This window comes from Manacus vitellinus, unplaced genomic scaffold, assembly GCF_001715985.3.
Source record: "Manacus vitellinus isolate BGI_N305 unplaced genomic scaffold, ASM171598v3 scaffold_2_pilon, whole genome shotgun sequence".
Taxonomy (NCBI): Eukaryota; Metazoa; Chordata; class Aves; order Passeriformes; family Pipridae; genus Manacus; species Manacus vitellinus.
Genome location: NW_021940208.1, coordinates 19488258 through 19509158, shown reverse-complemented (window position 1 = coordinate 19509158; position 20901 = coordinate 19488258). Strand labels below are relative to the sequence as shown.

Here is a 20901-nt window from a genome sequence, read left to right as displayed (position 1 = left end):
TTTATTTTTACTCCTGAATTTATCAACTTTTTCTTAGCTTCAGTCTATAAGTTCTTCCTATTTGACGCCCTGTTTTCTGCGCTTATTTATTCTTTTTTTTGTTTCTCCCCTCTTTTTGTAAACATAGGAATTGCCTTTTGTTTTCTTCTTTCTACTATTTCCTTCTAGTTCTTTATTATATTCTTTCCTATTATTAGGGGAGGTACTATCATCATGGCATGACACAACTGAAATGTGTGTGGTGAATGATAAAAAAGGATGGTGAGAAAAGGTTAAGCTGCACAGCAATAAACACACTTACTCTTTACTGGTCCTCCTTACTTCCTTATGGCAACCGTGGGGCCACACTGAGTGAACCAGTGCAGCCACAAATGGGAAGTATAACAGAACTTCACAGAGCTCATGCAAGTTCCCAAATTTCTAAGGTCAAGATGACCATTATTTTAACTAGGTGTGATCTCCTGGATAACAAAACTAATTTTTGTATCTAGTTGAGCAAACTGTTGGTAAACTAATATTTTTTTTATATGATAAATGTTTTCTGAGAATTCGATAATAAAGAAGAAAAATCTCTCCCTTTCCAAGGTGAACTTTGCTGACCTTATTTGGCAGCCATCAGATCTTACTCCTAACCTGAAGCCCTACTGACAAATGGTAATCATTCTGAAACAGTGTCTCTCAAAACAAAGAAACATACCACAGTCATAGATCTCTTGAAATAACTTGTATTTCTCATGTTTCAGTTTTCTTTATTTACTTGACAGTAACATTGTTATGGACTCTCCCTAGACCTGCTTTGACATCACTTTGCCGTCTTAATTTGACATATCACAACTGTCTCTGTTGTCTGACAAGTTCTTTCAGCATGAGGGTTTCTCATTGCAAGAAAATTTTCAGACAACAAGTATAAAGAGACCAAATCATAAAACTCCATACGCCATCAAACAAAAATAAGATATAAGAGAATGGATGTTTAGCAGGTTGGAGAGGTTTTTTTTGAGGGACATAAAATTTAACATAAAGCTATGCTGAACACAGTAAAGATATAGTATCTTAGTTCTTGCAAAAACAATCCCAGGCCTGAACGGAGTCTGTTAATATATAGATAAATCAAGCTTGATGGTTCGTTAACATTTATGTTATAATTAACATTTTTTTCCTATCAAAAAGGGCTCTATAAACAAATATTTTTTTAAGATTCAAGTGTAGTTTCTCAAGTTAAGTCCAGAGTTTGTGTGCAATATTCCTTTTCTAACCCTTGAAAATTTTGTCACTAATTAAAATGTTTCTTTCTGCATCATAAGAACAGGTGATAAGTAGACACAGAGTTAAGGAATATAGAAGGAAAAAACTGTGACCAGGCCCAGTGAGATGAATTTTGTAAATAACCTGTACATAGAACTCAGGCTGCATGGAGAAAGATCATTAGACTATTCATGAGAAATACATCTTTCAGGGCAAAACATGATACAGAGATGTCATTTGCACTCTATAGATTATCACAGCTAGGTAGTTCTCTGGAAAATATTCCCGGTATAATAAAGTAGATTGATTCCACTTTTAAGCCTTTAGAGGACAAGGGGTGGGGCAAACACCAGCCTAACTGTTTCAAGTCCAAAATCAGGCAGAGTCCCCTGCTGAGTTCTGAATGATGAATTAAGTGGAATAAGAACCAGAGAACCTCTGCCTGTGGGGAGCTTCAGTCTCAGCATGAACATCCTGTAGATACTGAATACCTTTTTGGCATACCACCTCGTTTTTCTTTGGACCTGGACAGTGGAGGAGAAAGTAATAAGGGCGGAAAAGGTGGCTGTTCTCAAAAAAAATAAATTTTACAACTTAGTCCAGTGTTACCATACAGCACTGCTGTATACCTGATATGATGAGTCCACCTACAGGTTGTGTTACAGTAGTGCCTGTACATGTTAAGAACTTTCTCCAGAATCTTTTAAAAATTATTTCCTTGAAATAACTTTAAATAGGTCTCTTGCTACCTTTTTTTTATTGTTGTGGTAGGAAAACTTACTAAAAAGAAAATTACTTTCCAGTAAAGCTGAAAGTTAGAAGAAGAAGAAAGACAGAAGGACACCTGACCTGGATGGTATTACAACAAAGATGGACTATGAAGACATCAGAGAGGGTGTTCTTCTAGAGTTCTAAGGCAAAAAGACCAGTCTTTTCCAGGCCTTATATCTTGAAACTGGAATACAGGCTACTAGTTTGAAAAAGAAACTTGTGAGAAAGTGGTTAATACTGCTGAAGGTAAGTGGGACACAAGGATCACAACTAACTCCTTTTCTTGCTCTTTAAAGGCTCTAGTATTTTTGTATTTTCTTATGTGCTTTAAAAGGACAGTAATTGGCACTCTTTGGTTTCTAATAATAAAATTTTTATAGTAGCACTTTCAACAGTTATATAGTAACTTCAAACATCTAGTGGATTATATATTTTCAAGGATGACTTTCAGAGCTTCTTTCCAGCAAACTGACTACTTTACAGTAGTCAGTTTTTGCTTTCCTAAGTTCATTTTTGCTTTTGCTTTCCTAAGTTCATTTATTTATTATTATTTTTATATAATAAAAGTATAGGAGAGAGCTGCACTCTCCTAACTGAACTTTCCAATTAGTCTCACATTTTCAGTAATTATTTTTCTTCATTGGCAATGCAAAAGAACAACACCAATTTCTGTTTAATGGGAACACCGTAAGTTTTGGCTTGTAAAGATATCTTGATTATTAATCAATGTAATAATGATAATATAATCAACAACATATAATCTGAGTGCCAGCAATTTCTACTCTTAAGTTACACTGGGACCACACAAGTCAAAGACAGAGGAGAGGGCATGAGCAGTTAACCTCTGTTCCATAGTCTAATACATCTTAGTAAGTGTCCAACTCATTAGACAGGGATCGAGTGGCTCATATGTGTAATTAATTATTGGCAGGTTTACTTTCAAAAAGGTGCCAGATGCTATGCATTTCCTAGTTGCTATCTGGATCTCTGAACTATAATGTTTCCTGCCATGTTAAACATCTGTTCAGAACATACTTCTGCACACAGGAACTTCAGTAAATCAAGAGTTAAGTCTTCAAAATCAAATGTATGTGTATCCTCTTTCTGGTGTTTGTAATGATATCCCTTTAAAGGTGTCATAAAGGAATACTATGTGAAAGAAAAATGTTCTGTAACTGGTGTTGGGGTCATTATAGTTTGAAGATTTCAATGTGGATAAATAACAGAGACTTCTTTTTTGGCACCTGCTCTTCAGTTCTCCTCTGAATTGGCATCTGTCTTGTCACTACTAGCATACTCTGAAAAACCATGGAAGATGCAAAGCTTTGAGCCTTGACTGTGCTGGAGCATGTGTAGATAAATAGGTAGATCTGAATATCCACTTAACACTTCAGCATTTCTTTGTTACTATCATACAGACTTTTGGAAAACTAGTGATGTTTTCTGTCTCTATGTGTATCTGACTGATTGATACTTTTAGTAAAACCCATGAGCAGTTCCAAAGTGTGTGCAGAAACATGAGCACACTGTGGAGCCTGTCATTAAGATACTATGAGCTAATCATACCAATCATAGAGAGAGAATTTCTTACAACAAATTTCTGACATGGTTATAAATCGCAGTTTGAAATTCATTAACATTTTTTCCTGTTTATGAATGGATTACAACATGTGTGGGCAGGATTTCAATCAGCAGCAGTATTTTAAATTATATCCATTGGAGGATTTCATGCCCTGTTTCAAAACGACCCATTGTTTTCCTCATGAAAAAAACGTAATCTTGCCAATTACTTGCAGAAATTCATAAAATAAAAAAGGGAAATATATAAACTTTACACTTACTGAAGAAAATCATTATCTGTAATTCATTATTGTTCTAACCTCTTTATCTAAACAGGGCTTATTTTCAGGTAGTAGTGTGATTTCTCTGAGATCTTTTTGTGACTGTTTACAGAGAAGATAAAAAGAAATTTATGAATAGGAATTCTACTAGCATAAATTCAGGAAACCTCTTATAGAAGACTAGGTCAGGAAATTCACTGGATTTATCTGCACTGTGCTAAATATCTAGCATCACCTCTTCCTAGACAGAAAAGAAGGTATACTGAGACACCCAGGGCACATGGAAAGGAAAGACTGGGATGTGGCAGGGTAGAGAAGAAATACATTATGAACTCCTTAGCCTTGAAAACAAATTCAGAGTTCCTGACTCCATGAGATTCCTTATCCTGATTTAACAGAGTGATCATGTCCAGGGAGACACACATAGAAAATGACATTAGCCTGACCTCTCCACAGAGTTTTAACATTCACCTTGATTTCTAAAAGGGATTCTCTGATGTCTAATAGGGTTGAGTTCTACCACTCTCTCAGTCTCCCATTATCAATTGCTTTCCTGTTCCTTATGCTGCAACACCCATAGTATTGTACCAATACAGTATATTACACAGCTGCAAATAAATTGGATGAGATTTTTTTAAGTTACTATTCAGTTTTCCATTTTTTCACTAAATGTTGATGGCATACCCCAAACAATAGTGCAGAGCAAATACTGAATCTGATTAAGAAACACACATGTAATTACTGCCTCACTCAAGAAATTATAGGGTATCTTTTCTTTAAACAGATATTTTTATTTGTGAATACTGTGTAAAAATCGCATCTTTTAAGCAAACTCTGTTAAACTGGCTGAAACGGGTCAACACATTGAAAAGTTATCAAGAGAGTTAAAGGCTGATCCTCCTCACTCAATGTGATCAACACTGGCCATCTTTGATGCCTCAAGGGAAGATGATATATTCCCAACTGCATCTATGGTTGAGATGCAGTCAACTGCAGAACAAGGAAAAAACCCACTCTTTTTATTGATTTCTGCAGGTGGCTAGCTGGCACTGACGTACACCTGTCTATGACCATGTGAACAGATGCAGTGATGGCAATGTTAAGGCAAATTAGGGTTAATGCAGTCTATCATTCCTTGCAGGATATGGCACAGAGGAAATGGGGGTTCACAGGCTCCAAACCCACAAAGAAGTTCAAAACCATCCTGCAAACACATGACATTTTTCCTCTTGAGAAGCCGGCTTGAAGACTCCATTTAGAAAGAATGTTTAAAACATCATAAAGACTACAAGTAACATTGATCACAACACTTGAGGGTAAGCCCTATTGAAGTTTTCCATTATATTTACCCTCATTAGGCATTCTGTTGGTAGAAAGGCTAAGACATCCTGTAGTATTTAACTTCTTTTTATCTCTTCTCTTTGGTATATTGAACAAATCAAACTCTTTACATTGTACTTTGTGGATTTTATCTCCCTTCCATCAATCACTCTTGTGCCCTTCTCTTTTGTTCTCTCTGCAATGTGTATGTATCCTTCTTGAAGTGCTGACTACAGAATCAGATAGTAGCAGTTTTACTGAAGTTGTGCACAGAAATGAAATCACCTCTTCATCTTAGGCATTGTACAAATCTTTGTTGCCTCAGCACTGAGCTAAGGAAGCCAAGTATCCCAATTATTTTGGTAATCCGTACATTGTTTGCGTGATTTTGTCTATCAGCTCCTACCCAGCAAGTACAGTCTACGTTCTTTGCTCCTAAGAACTGGACTCAGCCTCTGAGTGTGTCGAAATCTGGCTTTTTTGACATATGTCTCCAATGGAATGCCTTTGCTTCTCATTTTGTATATCTCCATCTAAGGACTTAGTTTTGCCAGTAGCAATTCTGCACAGTAATAAAGACTGTTAATAAAAATAGCAAAATAGGATCAAAAAGTTGGTTATAGAAATTTCAGCAATATGAATAGCTTAAGGTTTCATCTGCATGCTCTTAATTCCAGCTAATACAAATTTTAAAATCATAACATTATTTATTTATTCCTTTCCCCTCTTACTTGATAATATTTATTAATTTATTTCTTTTGTGCAGAATGTTGGCTACATGCTGTTCTGCAGACTGGTAGAGTAATTACCATGAGTCTAATTAGTTGAAAGAAAGCATGCCTGGACACACAAACAAAAATATTTTGGATGTGGCAGAGTGAGATAAAAGAATGAGAGAATCATATGTACAGGAGAAAAAAAGCTCTGCAAAAGCATGCATTTCCCTACGTTATAGCAGCTGTGCTCCTTAGCACAATACAAAGGTTCTGAAAAGTTTCTTAGAGAAACCAAGGGCCATGTTAAGCACCAAAAAAGTAATTGTTCCCCAGAAAGTATAAGGGATATTTCCAGATTACCACAGTATCTTAGGAAAATGGTTGCCCTGGTTTTCCTAATGCAAAACTCAGTATTGTTCAAGGAAATAAGAAACTACTCACAATATTGGTAGATGCTACAGTGATGTCACACTTGTCTTTTAAAGCAGTGTCATTTAGGACTCAAGTTCTATCCGTGGTTTCAAAAGGAATGTTTTGGGCAATTTTTCAATTGTTTCAAGAAGCCTCCTGTCAAGTAACATTCAAAGCTAGTCCATCATCACTTCTACGGAATATTTTCACAGGGCCATGTGGTGAGTTAATGAGGAGAAACAGATTCTGCTCCTATCAGTGCAAAACCATTCCCTGTTTCATTTGATTTGAACTGTGCGTGTATTAGAAACATATCAAATGTAAGCCAAAGAATTCGTAAGACCTCTTTTGGAGAAGGGCTACCTGGCTACCCAGTTAATGATATAGGAAAATAAAAGCATTGGTGATGTTTGTTTGGTATTTTACTAAAGAGAAGGGAAAGCATTCGATGTGACTATGTTTCAATCGTGGACCTATTCTTATAGTTCAAGACACTCCAAGAATAGCTGTAGTGAAAATATTTTTACCCATCTGTGCTTGACAAGAAGAGGATATAGCTTTTCTTTAGTCTACAGATCAGATTACATTTGCCTGTAACATTTTCGCCTAAAAGCTAGAATGTTGTAATGCACTTTACATGGAGGGAATTTGCAGACCATATGGAAACCAGAGTTAGTGAAAACATATCTGTGCAAGTGTTAAATGGAACTCCACAATGAGCACTGCTAAGCTCAAATATGTGACCTACACATATTGCATGTTTGTTTCCAATTAGTTTCTATATGGACGATTTTAACCTTTGCAACTTCTGTTCTCTGAGGCATTGAAAGAACCTCAGTTGATGAACCACAGCAGTGTTGGGCTGGTTCTGGTACACTCTGTTTGAAGCTATTTGCATTCAATTGCAAATCAGTCCTTTTTAACCCATCATTGAGGATATTTTCCACTTTAAAAACACTCTCAGAACTTGATGAAACACTTGAAATTCAGTTGAGTGTGACACATTTGGAGAAAGAACTGGTTTTGGAAAAAGGAGCAAGTAACTATTTTAGTAATTAGTAATTTAGTCATTTTAGTAAGTAAATACATGATTCCTCATCTATATATTTATCAATAAATATATTCTGCCATGTCAGATTACTACTTGATAGGGTTCCTCTGCTACCAGTCAAATTTGGGAATTTACATGAGCAAACAAGAAAAATTAACAATTTTGAGTATGAGTGCTCCTAGTTTTTGGTCTAGACTAACCAGATCATTGCAGCCTATTCATTTCAATTCTAATCAAAGCTTAAGAAGCCACTTAGATATTAAGTATAATTTACTCAAACAATAAATCAGCCAGTCTTCCATGGTATAGAATAATGATATAAGGTAAAGGAAGATGAAGTGGCAGGATATGACTGCAAGATTTTTCACCAAAAGTTTGACGCAGCTGAACTACTACAAAAAGGTGAAATCATAACTAAGTTATACGCACATTTCCAAAAATATATTAACAATACCTATCTTAAAGCATCAGATATTCTGGAAAGTTTGCATAATTAACCTGTTTTAGAAGAATTAAAATTAATTTTTTTCTCTGTTCCATTTTATTTTGTGCTCTCCAGTGTGCAAAACCTCAGCTACAAAAGTGTGGATATTCTTACCAATTCTGAAAATTATTTAGTATTTCTTACACACACATGCACAAGAGTACTAGAGAGGGCTTCAGGAAAAAGCACATGCCATTGAGGATGCCTGACAGTGTTCAGATTTTAACAAAATCTGATAGGAAAGACTGCATACCATAAGGAGGTTTTGAAAAACAGCAAAGGAGGGAAGGTATTACTATGTGTCGAGCTTGAATAATCAGAAAAAAAGGACATGCTTTAGAGAACACAACAGATAGTTACTTTTCTAATAGTGATCAATTTGAAAAACAGACACTGCCTTAAGACTTAATTATATAAAGTTTATTTGCTCCTTTTTGACTGTTATAACTAAAATCTTTACATATAAAGCAACAAATTAAACTATTTCATATAAAACTGTCACGCTAATTACTGCTTGCCAGTAAAAAAACCCAAATTTCAATTATCAAAGCCCCACAGGATTTCAATGTACTCACGTATTTTGAATAACGTCACTTAAAACCTGTTTTGTAGAGTCATTACCTGGAGAGCACTTTCAAGTACTTCAAGGACCACCATTGGCTTTCAGTAAGCAATGACAGGAAATTTCTCAAAGTAAATCAGGTATCAGACTAGGAGAGAATTTAGAATTCTCTTTTAAATTCAGTTCAGTTGAGATCAAGGGTCTCATACAGGCAATGAAGAAAGAAAATTTGAGAAGTATACAATGACTAAAAAAGCATCTCTACGAATTCTTTGCTACAAAGTAAAAAAGCAAAACTATTTCATAGGGAGTAAACAGAAATTCAAGTCCTACAATGTAAAAATCTATGATGTGCTTACATTTTTTTCTATACAGATTATTATTTCAATATCTTGGAAGAAAGGACTAGTTTTTACAAATAAGGAATGAGAGAGATGATTGAAAAGAAGGTTAGATATAACATTAAGGAAACGTGATGCAGAGGACACTACTTGTTTTGGAACTTGGTGTTTGGTGTGTAAACAGTGTTTTCTGAGACCGAACTGGGAGGCTGAGTCATAGATGGGGCAAAATCTGGAATGGCACTCCAAGTGGTTATCAGAAGCATGCTACAGCCAACGTAACATGTATTCTCTGGATAGGCAGTGAGATAAATTACTGCTGTACAGTTGTGAGGTTCCTGTGGCCTCTAGCTTTTCATTCTTTGTTATATCCTGGGAACTGTTGTAGCCTTGTTTATGCTATGAATCTGACCAAAAGACAAAATTAGAACAGCACTGATGAAGAATTTTTTTAATCTATAAATAAACTCAGGTGAGACCAAGACAATTTTAGTTGTATTGTATAAAAACTATAGTACCATTAATCAATTGCCAAATGGAAAAGGATAATGCAAGGATAATGCAACCAACTTCACAAAGAGATTTCAGAATGTAATCCATCAAATATCTTACAGTCATCCCAATGTGCATCTCAGACCATTAACTTCAGGTGTCATTAAGTGAGAAGTGCAACTTACTCACAGCTATAAAATTAACAGTATAAAATACCTGAAACTTCTGTGAATTACTACACCATTCCTTGGTATTATTAAATAATAGTATTATTAAACAATAAGAAGACAAAAAAAGAAATGGCTCTTTAGAAGATTTCAGTTACAAGATGTAAATATTTCTAGTAACAAGGGCCAACATTGTGAGGAATAATAACTGAGTCCATAGAAAAACTGTACACTAATGTTTACATAAAACATGAATAACAGAAAGGGTTTTGGAATTTGAACACAAAGCTTTATTTTCTTCTGTGTAGATCTTCACATATTATAAACCTTGCCTTAATGAGACTTTTTCTCTCAATGAACAGCACTACTGTGTGTAAGAACAATCCTGGAAGGAAAATGTTTACTTGGCAGAATATATTCCTCTGAATATACAATATGGGAGCAGTGCATGCTCATTCAAATTCCGCCTTCACTGTTTTAACTGCATTAGTAGTGATTCATTACTTTCTGCATGAGATTTCCATATTTGGACTTTCTGCATAATTTCTGCATTACTTGCTGCTTCATTTATGAGGCAAATTTTCTAACTATGAAGTATTAAAGACAACAAATAAAAGCCCTAAAAAATCCTTGAAGGTGTTCAAGGATACTTTTCTTTAAAAGTCTTCACTTTTTATTCCCCTCTAGGGACAACTCTTTCTCTGTCTGTGTGAAACAAACCTACCTCAGGAACTAACATACCTACCAAATACAGATACATTCATCAATAATGTTGGAGCAGGGTCTTCCTTTTACTTTCTCCTAATGGAATTGATTATACTTTTAAATTGTATTTTTCACTATTTTCTCAAAGTCAGGCTGAAGCACTGAATTATTCTGAAGAGGGAAAGGCAAACTATAGAGAGGTTTTTGCATTCTAAGCTACAGGATGTGTCTTTACAGAGCAATCTCAAGGAAAAAGGGGTTCCAAAATTATCACTTTTAATTTCTTTGAATGAAATGAAATGCAAGGAATTGAAATCACAACATATTAAGAACCGATTATTTATCAAAAATAGTCACATAAAGTCTAGTGAAACTGAAAAATTGTTCATATCAGAAGACTAATAGTTAAAATAATATAATCTTATAACAGAAACAGTACCTTCAATCAATAGCTCTTGTCCATGACTGCCCAACAATGTTCGGGACAGGAAAGGGGCAAAATCAACAAAAATTTCTCGCAGGAGAGGGGCCACTTTTTCTAAGGCTCTTTCAAGCTTTGCAGTGATACTGTGAAAAAACAGAGACCATTATTAGAAGAATATTTCATAATAGAAGTTAAAAAATTATTTCAAATCATACCTGTTTTTAAAAGTTGCTGTATGCTTCTTCAGAAAAGAGGATGATCATAATTTGTTTAAACGTTACAGTTTTTCAATGGCTTTAAGTAAATGGAAATGCCATGTCAGCAGTGTGTTACCCTCATAAATTCTACAGCATTTGCAGAGTACTCCAGAACAAGTAAAATTTTTACTCTCATTTTCAAACATGACAAGAAGAATGCCAGATATTCAAATTAAGTCTATTTCACCTATCTCAGCTTATCCACATCTCATAATTTTATATACATTTGAAAGCTTGAAAAGAGAGCTCTTTTATTCACCCAAAGCAATCACAAGCAATTTGGTTTTTTGTTCATTTAGTATTGCAAGGAAGTATCTGAGAAAGCATTCTAGCAGATATCAAGAGAACCAATATACTTTTCTTCAACTTTGAGGGAAAATGATCGCTTTGCCTTGGCATTTATATTTCTCTGCCTGATGAGACTCTTTGAAGCATGGTATGGTCCTTAATTTCTCCTTTTGTTGTCACATCTGTTTGCTTCTTAAATACCAGAAATAATATTTCTTTGTCTGGGAATACAAACCTAGCAAAAAGTATGAGAACATCAGCGTGCTAAGGGTTGTACTGTTTAAGGGTCTTTCTTCCCTTTTAAACTTGACAGAGCGTAACACTTTTGCCCTCTGGAACTCTTATGCCAAGGTTAAAAACCTGAGGTGTTATCTTAAAGAAATAAACTATTACTTTAAAATGGAAATGAAATTACATACATATCCTAGTCTACTAAGAATTTTTGCTGTTCTTTTTAAGATTGCTGGGTTTTCATTGTGTTTGCATTATGGCACCAAAATATTGACATTTAAAAATGCAGTTATAGGAAGAAGTAACATTTATTGACAGAATCTAAGAGAATGATCACTGACATGTAAATTTTATACTTTATCTACTATCTATAAACACTAAATAAATGTAGACATTTTAATTCAGATCACGTGAAGATCCCTACATTTAAAAAGAAAGCTGACATTATAAACACATTGGAAGTTTTCCTTCATTAGCAAAAAATTACTTTACTGAACTCCTATAGCTTATTTTCTTTTAGTGTGCTGCGGTTTGATTTGAAATTCAGATATTGATTTTCTAATACCCTAAAGGATAGATTCATATCACCAGCCTTTGTTTTAAAAGACTATTTGAAGTAAATTTCACTGTGGTAAAGCCTCTAGTGACAAAGCTGAAAAAAATTCAAATTCCAATGTTTTTAAATTAATATCAATTTGTATTTAAGAATCAAGTAATATTGGAGGTGTGGATATGCTATTAATCAACACCTTGGATGAGCTACTAATAAACACCTTATTAGCAAATGGGCAGCTGATGGATCTTGTTTACAATGGGCACATTAATGGTCAATTTGGAATAATATTCTGTGAAAAAATGAGATCAAAGGTTAGTACTTTTGAAAAATGCATATCAAAGGACAGAAATTGATATTTAAATAGAGAAAGAAGAAAAAATCACTTTTCCTTGGTGCATTTACATGTTGGAAACTGACTAGAGTTCTGGTCCTACAGTTCCAAAAAGAACAAGCAAAAATGAAGAAATAATTTACCCAGATATACAAAAAAATTTTTCAGGGAAGCAGGTGGCCCATCCACTACTTTTCCTGTACTCATACATACAAAGGAGTGAGACTCAGCTGATTCTACAGCCATTTCTAACTTTTATTATACCTTATAAAGTATACTGCAATCATAAGGGAATCCCTATGGAGATGAATGTAACTATATTTCATGTATGAACTAAGAGATTTTAAGGGGTTTCTGTAAAGAAATAATATTTTGGTTTTTCCTCTCCATTTCTGGACATTCAAGGCAAATAAACTCTTGATAGCTTCCAAACTCAAGATTATTTAATTTGCAGATTCAAGGCAACACACATCTGAAAATAAGCTATATATAAATATATATAATATATATTATATACATTATTATATTTTATGTATAATATATATAATATACATTCATAATTTATATATATAAACAATATAATTTATACATAGAAAGGTGATAAACTTTGTCAGAAAAGATTGAAAGACCACAGTAGCAACATCAGATTAAAAGAAGCACTCTTAAAACTGTGAGCAAAAAGACTCCTTACAACCCTCTCCTTGAATTGATCACAAGGAAGTACAAAGAGAGGTGAGGGCATAAACTGTCCCAGTCGCAAGCATGCTACCTTCCCAACCTCCTTCCAAGCCAAACCTCTATCTCCAAACCAAGACTAAAATCCAACCTCATTCTCCTCCTCGCTTTGCTCAGTCTACAGCCATAATCAGCTCTGTTCTTATGCAATTGCTATAAAGGAAGGCTTAGATAAGTTAGCTTTAACTTCATGCTCTCTGTCCCCACAAACAAGTCTGACTTTTAATCTCATAAAAGCTAAGGCACAATGAATTCATATGACATTAGAAAAAATAATATATTATCAAAATAAAGGTTGTTTCTTAGGCAGAAGGGGTGGGGCTGGGGGAGTGGTCAGAGGAAAGGAAAATAAACCCAAAGACATTCCTTGGGTTGATTAGATTTTAAGTTATTTACATGTCAGTCACTAATTTAAGTTACTACTCAGAGTACAACTACTTCTGCGTTCAAATTCTGAATTCAAAATTTGTGTTCCAGATTGTGCAACTCAAGTTTTTCTTTGATTCCAGGACAAAAACTTTAAAAATGTCTGTGAAAAAACAAGAATATTTCATTGTTTAAAATAACTGAAAAAGAAACTAATTAATGATCCAACTGAAATTTAACACACCTATTTAATTTTACCAATTTAATTTTAATATGCATATCTGAATTTTATAAAAGATTTCACCCTCAGAGAAGCATTGTCCTAGCATATGAAGACAAGAAGCAAAAAGGAGTGGTTTAATTACACCACAATTTTATTAACTTGCCTCATAAAACTGTCAAGCAATAAATAACATCATACAAATGGTCATTCTCTCCTTGAACATTTGCATTCTTTTGCAGTGGAGCCAACAGTCCTTCTGCCTTAAACTTGTGTCTGCACCCATTGATGTGATTCCACCTGCACTACTCACCTGACCCTTCAGATAGGACCAGCAAAAAAAAAGGCATTTTTTGTCACTGTGTTTTAAATCACTGAAGCACTGATATTTTTTTATGGGTTACACAGGACCCTTGATTTAGGTTTATTTAATTTCTAGTTCATTTGGGAATGAAATCTCTTGTTCATGAGCTTCTAAGCTTGTTACCTCACAAACAGCTAATAAACAGCTAGTTTGTTCTCTCCACACCAAAATTCTTAAAAACATACCTTGCAGTGGCCAGCCAACTAAGGGACACTCGGCCACTTCTTAGTATATCCTGTGTCAGCTTTATAGGGCAGACATGTGTGCCCTTTGAAAAGGTAAAAAATTTGTCTTTGGAGTGTGCTGCAGCAAAACTGAATACTTGTAGACAGCAATAACCTATTATACCAGAAATTAGTAGGAATTTCAGAAGGTATTTTCCTGGCTGCCAGTCAGTGTAAGAGAGGTATCAGCTAGCCCACGGCATGAGTCTCTTGCCAAACCAACTCAGATTTGGTGCATCATTTAGTTAGCTGCACAAACACAGGTCTGGTTTTGTCCTCTCCAGTTTAACTAAGGCTTTCACTTGATCAGAAGAGGTTGAGTCTCTCTTTCCAATTGCTAGTACTCCATTATCAAATTGTGCTCACATGTTCCAATTCATACTATCATCACCGTACAAAGTAAAAAGCCAGTTAACTGGAAAAATACTTTTAATGAAGTTTTAGTGTCTGGTACAGTTTGAATAAGTTAGACTCTTGTGTACCTCATATTTTCAGCTGAATCCTCTGGCATTGGAGCAACAGTTTGGACAGCTGGGAGATTTTTGCTGGTAGCACCATTCACAAAGCTGGATGACGAAGAGGAAGAAGAAGATCCTGAGTCTACTGCACCTGTCCCCCAAAAAACACAGATCTTAATTCAGTCTAAAGAAACAAAACTTTTAGAGGCTTTAATATAGTCCTTGTATTATTAATCTACTTCTAAGTAAGGAAGTATTGTTATTTACTATAAAATAATGAAAACCATCCCATATAATTATCATACTAATTAATACCTTATTTAGCTACTATAAAAATAATAAACTTAAAAAGCTATTGAAAATCAGGCAAAATAAATCCTTACCTCATTTTCATTATTCCCAAATTACTTTCCAAAGTTGAAAACATTTTTACATCATCCTGTAAAGCAAGATCTTTCTAAAATAAAGGTATACTTAAGATGAGCTTGAGTGGAGAACAGAATTTTAATTTTTTTTTTTTTGAAAATATTTGTCTATACACACTTGACTGCCCAGTTGCAACTATAGGCAGAAAAAAAAATACAAATTAAAAAATGACAGAGAGGTTAGAAAATGTATCTCTCTTCAGGGAGTAATGGGGGAAACTAGTGTCTGAGGTGTATTAAGACTCTAATTACAATTTTTATGTTTCCTTCCTCAAGTCAAGGAGAATTTTAAGATCTTAAAAGTAGGGAAGTCAGTGGTGGTATCATTTCAATGGGTTGTGAACAGCTGCCCAGAAAAAAAAGATTCAGACAGAGCATACATTTATACTTTAAGTGATCTGGGTCAGAGCTAAGGGCTAAACTTAGACTCTAAATGCCAATCTATCATGTTTGCTGAAACGGTACTATGAGTTCAGCCTCTTTGAAGCAAACCAGCAAAGGCTCAGAGTGGCCATGAGCAGTGAGAGTGCTGTGATAAATGCTGTCTGTGTTCTGCTACACAGTCCTTCTGCAACACATCACTGCAAGAGAGGTAGCAACAAACAGTCTTGTACTTGGAGTTCAAAGCCTGAGGGACTGCAATGCTACCAGAGATGAGGCTGACAGGCAACAAGATTTATCCAAGTTAGCAACGAGGGGCGGATACCCCCTGTTTAGAGATCAATGACATTATTCTGGCAATTTTAAAAAATTGTAATTGTTAAGTCCTTATTGCTGGTCAGTTTTAGCAGTTGACACAACACTGTCCTTTGCATTACACAGGTATATATTCTTTTTCAGTTTCCTGCAGAGATCTACAAAGAATTTATAGATTCTTCACTGTTTAAGCAGTCAGCCAGTAGTGAAGGAGAAGTCATATGCTGGTAATAGTGAAAATTTTTCTGGCAGCAGGTATGATTTTTATTTTTTTTTTATTTTCCTTTAGATAATTTTTAATGACAAAATAATTAAAGATTAGAATTTTGACTGGCTCATTTAAGAACATTTACATTCAAAAGAGTTTCAAAATGCAGCAGGATTTGCTGGGCTTGCTGACACTGGAGTAGCTGGTGAAATTCCGGATTTAGATAAGGAACTGATTTAGGCTGTTGTTTTAATAATGGGAGTGGGAGATGGATTGTGGTTTACACTGGGTGTTCTGACTTGGACTAAATACAAATTGTAAATGTACCCAAACATACTGAGAAAGAAACACAAAAATATAAGGTAGGCTATCTCTCCCAGCCTGAGAATCACAGCAACTTAACTGGGAATAGGATAGCTTAAAAAAGATTAAGGTTTCATATATATATGTGTGTGTGTGTGTGTGTGTGTCCATGTGTATATTTATATTATTTACATATTTATATTCATATATGCATTGACAATACATATTTTTATTGCTTCTTCCCTTTTTCTTCCAAAGTAAAATTTTCTTCATTAAGGATGTTTAAAAATGCAGTTGCTAAGTTGTTTAACCAGCTAGGCTTCCAGAAGAGAAGGTCAAACAGAGCTGGAACTAGTGGATTAACATAGAAGTGAGAATCAGGATACGAATTACAGAAATCCAATCTAAAACCTATAAAGCCAGTTTCTTACATAAAGAGATGAAGGAAGAAAACCTATCTCCCCAAAGATACATTCAAAGAACTAAAGGACTTCAGTAACATACATCTCATTAAATTGTGACAGTGACATTGACTATGACAGCGATGGCAGGTGGAATGTAAACACCAATTGCAATCCATGAATAACTGAAAAAAACACCTTTCACACAAGTCCAACACAGAAAATGCCTCATAGATATAACTGAATTTCTAGCATATCTGTGACATACTGTAAAAACAACTGTAAATAGGTTTGGGAGGACATCTAGTGTTTCTAAAAAAATGCATTCTGTTTCTTTACCGTAGAAAAAAAAAATAAAAATTTCATAGACTACAAGGATATAAACCAGAAAGTATCTGGATACTTTATCTTATATCTCAAAACCTGACATACATGATTCACTGTTTTAACTACCATAGGTATGCCTTAATTAAAAAGGGCAAAATGATCACTTTAATCTAATAGATATTTGAATGTTTTCAGTGTGACAATACTTTTACTAACTGTCATTAATGTGTTTAGCATTTGTAAAATCATAATATAAAATTCAAATCTTCAAAAATTCAAATCTTCATAAAATCCTTTATTAAAGAAATTCAGTACACATATAGTTCTAATTAAATCTGATACTTGCTGAAATTCTACTGAATCAATACTTTTCCTTTAATCAAGATAATCCATAGATTAGGAATCAAAACCAATTGCATTTAAAAAAACCCAAACTATAAGATCTACCAAAATAAGCAGCCTTTAATCCACAGTCAATGTACAATGGCATCTGCAATACTGTCCTCTACTAAGAAAAGTATTGGGAAAATGACTGATTTTAAAATGCAATTACTTACAAACAAGAACTACTATACTCCAGCCAAAACAGTTCAGATCTTTCATCAGTGAGAAGACTGAAAAGCTTACTACTAATCAATATCATTTGGAAAATAGGGTTTCCAGTATAGGATATTTTTTTCATGACATAAGAATACCTAAAAGGAAATCCGTTCAAGATTAACAGAATTGTCTACACAAATGCAACTGTTCATAGAAATGATAACATTATTCAGAGCATTCATTCCTTGCATCTGCCTCAGGATAATTAGATTTAAAGATTTTTTTATCCTTAGAAAAATCAAAGTTCTATTACTAGGTATTAAAGGCAATCTGCAAAAGGAAAGAAAAAAAAAAGAGTGTCTTCATATTACTCCACATAGCAGAAGGATGCCAAAAGCTTCCCCCTCTATTTGCTGCAAACCCAGGGAGATTTTCAAATATCTCAACTCTTGTGATATCCTTGAAGAGAGCTCTTCTCTCAAGTGCTTTTGCTTATTTTAGAAAGAAAACAGACCATAGCCAGACATTTCAAAGGATTTTAAGTAAATATCAGCTGCTCTTTGTAAGGATTAATTTCTCAATGGAAACATTTCTCCATGGTCAACAGGCTCCTTCATGATAGATAATCCCATTATTACTATTATAAATAATTAAAAAGAACGTCTAGTCCTCCTTCTATAGATCACAATAAACAACTATTGCTAAGACATGAGTACAGTTAAATTAAGTAGTTTTTTACTGAAAAACTTTCCAAAAATCATGGCATAATTTTAATTGACAAATAGCAATTGTCCAAAATAGTCACCTCCACAATCTACGATATATTTATTAAGTAGCAAGTTGTCTTTTCTTTCTTTGATAAATAAGGAGGGATTAATTGGTATGTATCACATAGAGATCCTCTTTTGTAGAGAGCGAGAAAAGTTAGCTCGTTTACCTGCTAATCTACACTTACAAAAAAATACTGAGGCTATGCATTAACTTATTTAAGGGTGTGCAAGCTCAATGTGCACTATCAATGATTATAAACATAGACCAAGAGAAAACACTGTCTCTAATAAAGGTCAAGATTTAATCTTTCCAGGTTTTATTTCTGAACTACAAAAACAGCAACAAAAAGATGATTAAAAAACAAAACACCACTAAAGGTAACAAAAAAACCCAAACAAATAAAAATGAGGGTCACAAAAATATTTAAGGACAATACCTGTTGTATTAATCATACTTTTTGGTGTAGCTCCTGTTGCAGCAAATATATTAGGTGTACTACCCGGTGGCAGTCCGCTCCCAGCTGTGGCAGTTCCAACAGTGGTAACAGCCAGACTACCTGGAGGGGGTTTCTTTACTGGTACAACCACACTCCTATGGAAAAAGAAACAGCAGATTATTAAAATTGCACAACAGAGCCAGGAAGAATTTTTGATTTTGATGGGTTTAGACTTCTGTATAATTCTGTTGCTGAGGAATACATAGTACTGTAAATTTTCTGAACCTTTCTGAAATAGGGTAAAACTAAGTTCACAGGCCCTAAAATCATACTCCTATCCTTTGCAGCTTCAGGCGATTCTGAGAAACTTAATTTGTCTTTACCCACAAAATGGAAACACCCCACCTCTTCAATGATATGTTGAGAACACTATCACCTGTGTTCTAGATTTGCAAAGAAAATGTTAACTGTCGGAAATTATGTCAGCAGTCTAGCAGCCTATATGCATGCAGTCTTAATGAGTATGTTAATTTGTTGATCTTACTGAAGTTACCTAAGATAAAATTTTTTTTGTTAATCATCAGAACATTGGAATACAGCAGTTTATTCTTCAGTACCGTGAACATATCAGTCTTCCAAACATAGCTGACTAACAAACATAGTTTTGGACTCAGACTTCTGGAAAACCTTTATACTTATCTAGATCAATAGCACATGAAGCACATTGATTAGCAAAAATGCAACACAATGAATATTTGCTTTCATAATATTGATATTATTGTTTAAAAAGCAGTCTTGAGAATTTGAAACTTTTAAGAAGAGAAGAGGGCTTTCACAGAAAAGAACACAACCTAATATCAAATATAAGTAGAAAATACCACATTCAAACAAACACTTTTTCACCTAGTGAAGTTAAAAAATACTTTTTTTTTTTAAAGTTTGAAAACTAAAGGAATTGCTCCTAGGAGACAATATTTTTTCAATATTGGACAGCTGCCATAGTGCATACAACCATATTGACATTTTTCTATTTAATATTTCTTTTTATCTATAAGAAACCCTGCTCCTAAAAAGTCTATTTTGGTAGAAAATGTGAGTGAAAAACAAAAATGAGATAAATCATATTTGGATAATTTTGAACAGTATATTTTCATCATTATTTACATGTTTTCTATTTAAGCAGATACACTCTTCATTAAAATTAATCATTGTGATAAAAAAAGAACCGCAAAAGGAAATTACTTAGGGTAATAAGGCCACATTTTGCTCAAGAACTTTCTTTGGTAATTATTTTGTAACACTTCTGTGTAAATAGGATGGCATATGATGAATCAAAAGGTGTGGCACAATGTTTTACAGTAATGTACCTTGTTCCTATAGGTCTGAATTTTCAGTCTTCCCGAATTTTAAAGACCGGTGATGATAGTGTACAAAACCATCCATAAGCATTTTTTTCTCACTCTTTTTAGATGGGTTACAATGCCAGTTGATGTCTCTGCATTCTGAACAATATCATTACCCCTACCTTGCAGCATGTACTTTTAGAAAGGTAATTCTAGGCTTATTGATGGTTTTTTGTGTCATTCAATTTAAATTAGAAGAAGATGAATTTGAACAACGCAATAGCTATTGATTAAGATGAGTGACTCTAAAATAATTGCTTTTGTCTGTAGTTAATAATCTCTTACAATCGTTACTGATATGAAATGTTTACATAGCAGCAGCTACAGCTGAACAAAGCTGTGTCTACAGGGGTTAGATAAATCTGCTCCGTAACGCCATGAAATTTCCTAAAATTAGTTCCAATCCACATACAAAGATCTCTAGCTCAATTAATACTTCAATCAAATATTTGAGTTTGGTTTATTCATGAATACGGAATGAGTACTCAAGAGCAGAGTCCCTGTAGTGCCATAGAAACACAAGAAGACATTAGGACTTGTATCTTAAGTGGGAGCATTTCCCAAATATATTAATTTCAAAAGGAAACTACTGTCCTTACCTACCACCTTTGTTAAGAATTGCAATAGAAAGGCTAAGACTGGTGTGAACGAAAAAGGAATGGGAATATCTGGGTGTTGAGGCACAAGAACAAAAGACACGGCATGAAAAGGCATCTTTGACTGGCCTATGCTAATGGCACATGGTTATCAGGTCAGCAAGACCACAGGAAAGCAAGTAGCTTCATAAGATAACCCGACCTTGCAGACAAAACCGGTGAAGAACAATGACTT

The 20901-nt window shown here is 34.3% G+C and overlaps 1 protein-coding gene across 3 annotated transcripts in view; it reads right to left on the bottom strand.

Moving 5' to 3' along the window:
* The window catches only part of NBEA (neurobeachin), a 472840-nt gene that overhangs the window by 261468 nt on the left and 190471 nt on the right, over nt 1-20901 (bottom strand). For all 3 annotated transcript variants that reach the window (XM_029960860.1, XM_018071249.2, XM_018071252.2), the window contains 3 exons: nt 18668-18822; nt 14585-14711; nt 10546-10673 (listed from right to left, as the gene is read on the bottom strand). In XM_029960860.1, coding sequence (XP_029816720.1) covers nt 10546-10673; nt 14585-14711; nt 18668-18822 — 410 coding nt within the window. The remainder of the gene's footprint in view (nt 1-10545; nt 10674-14584; nt 14712-18667; nt 18823-20901) is intronic.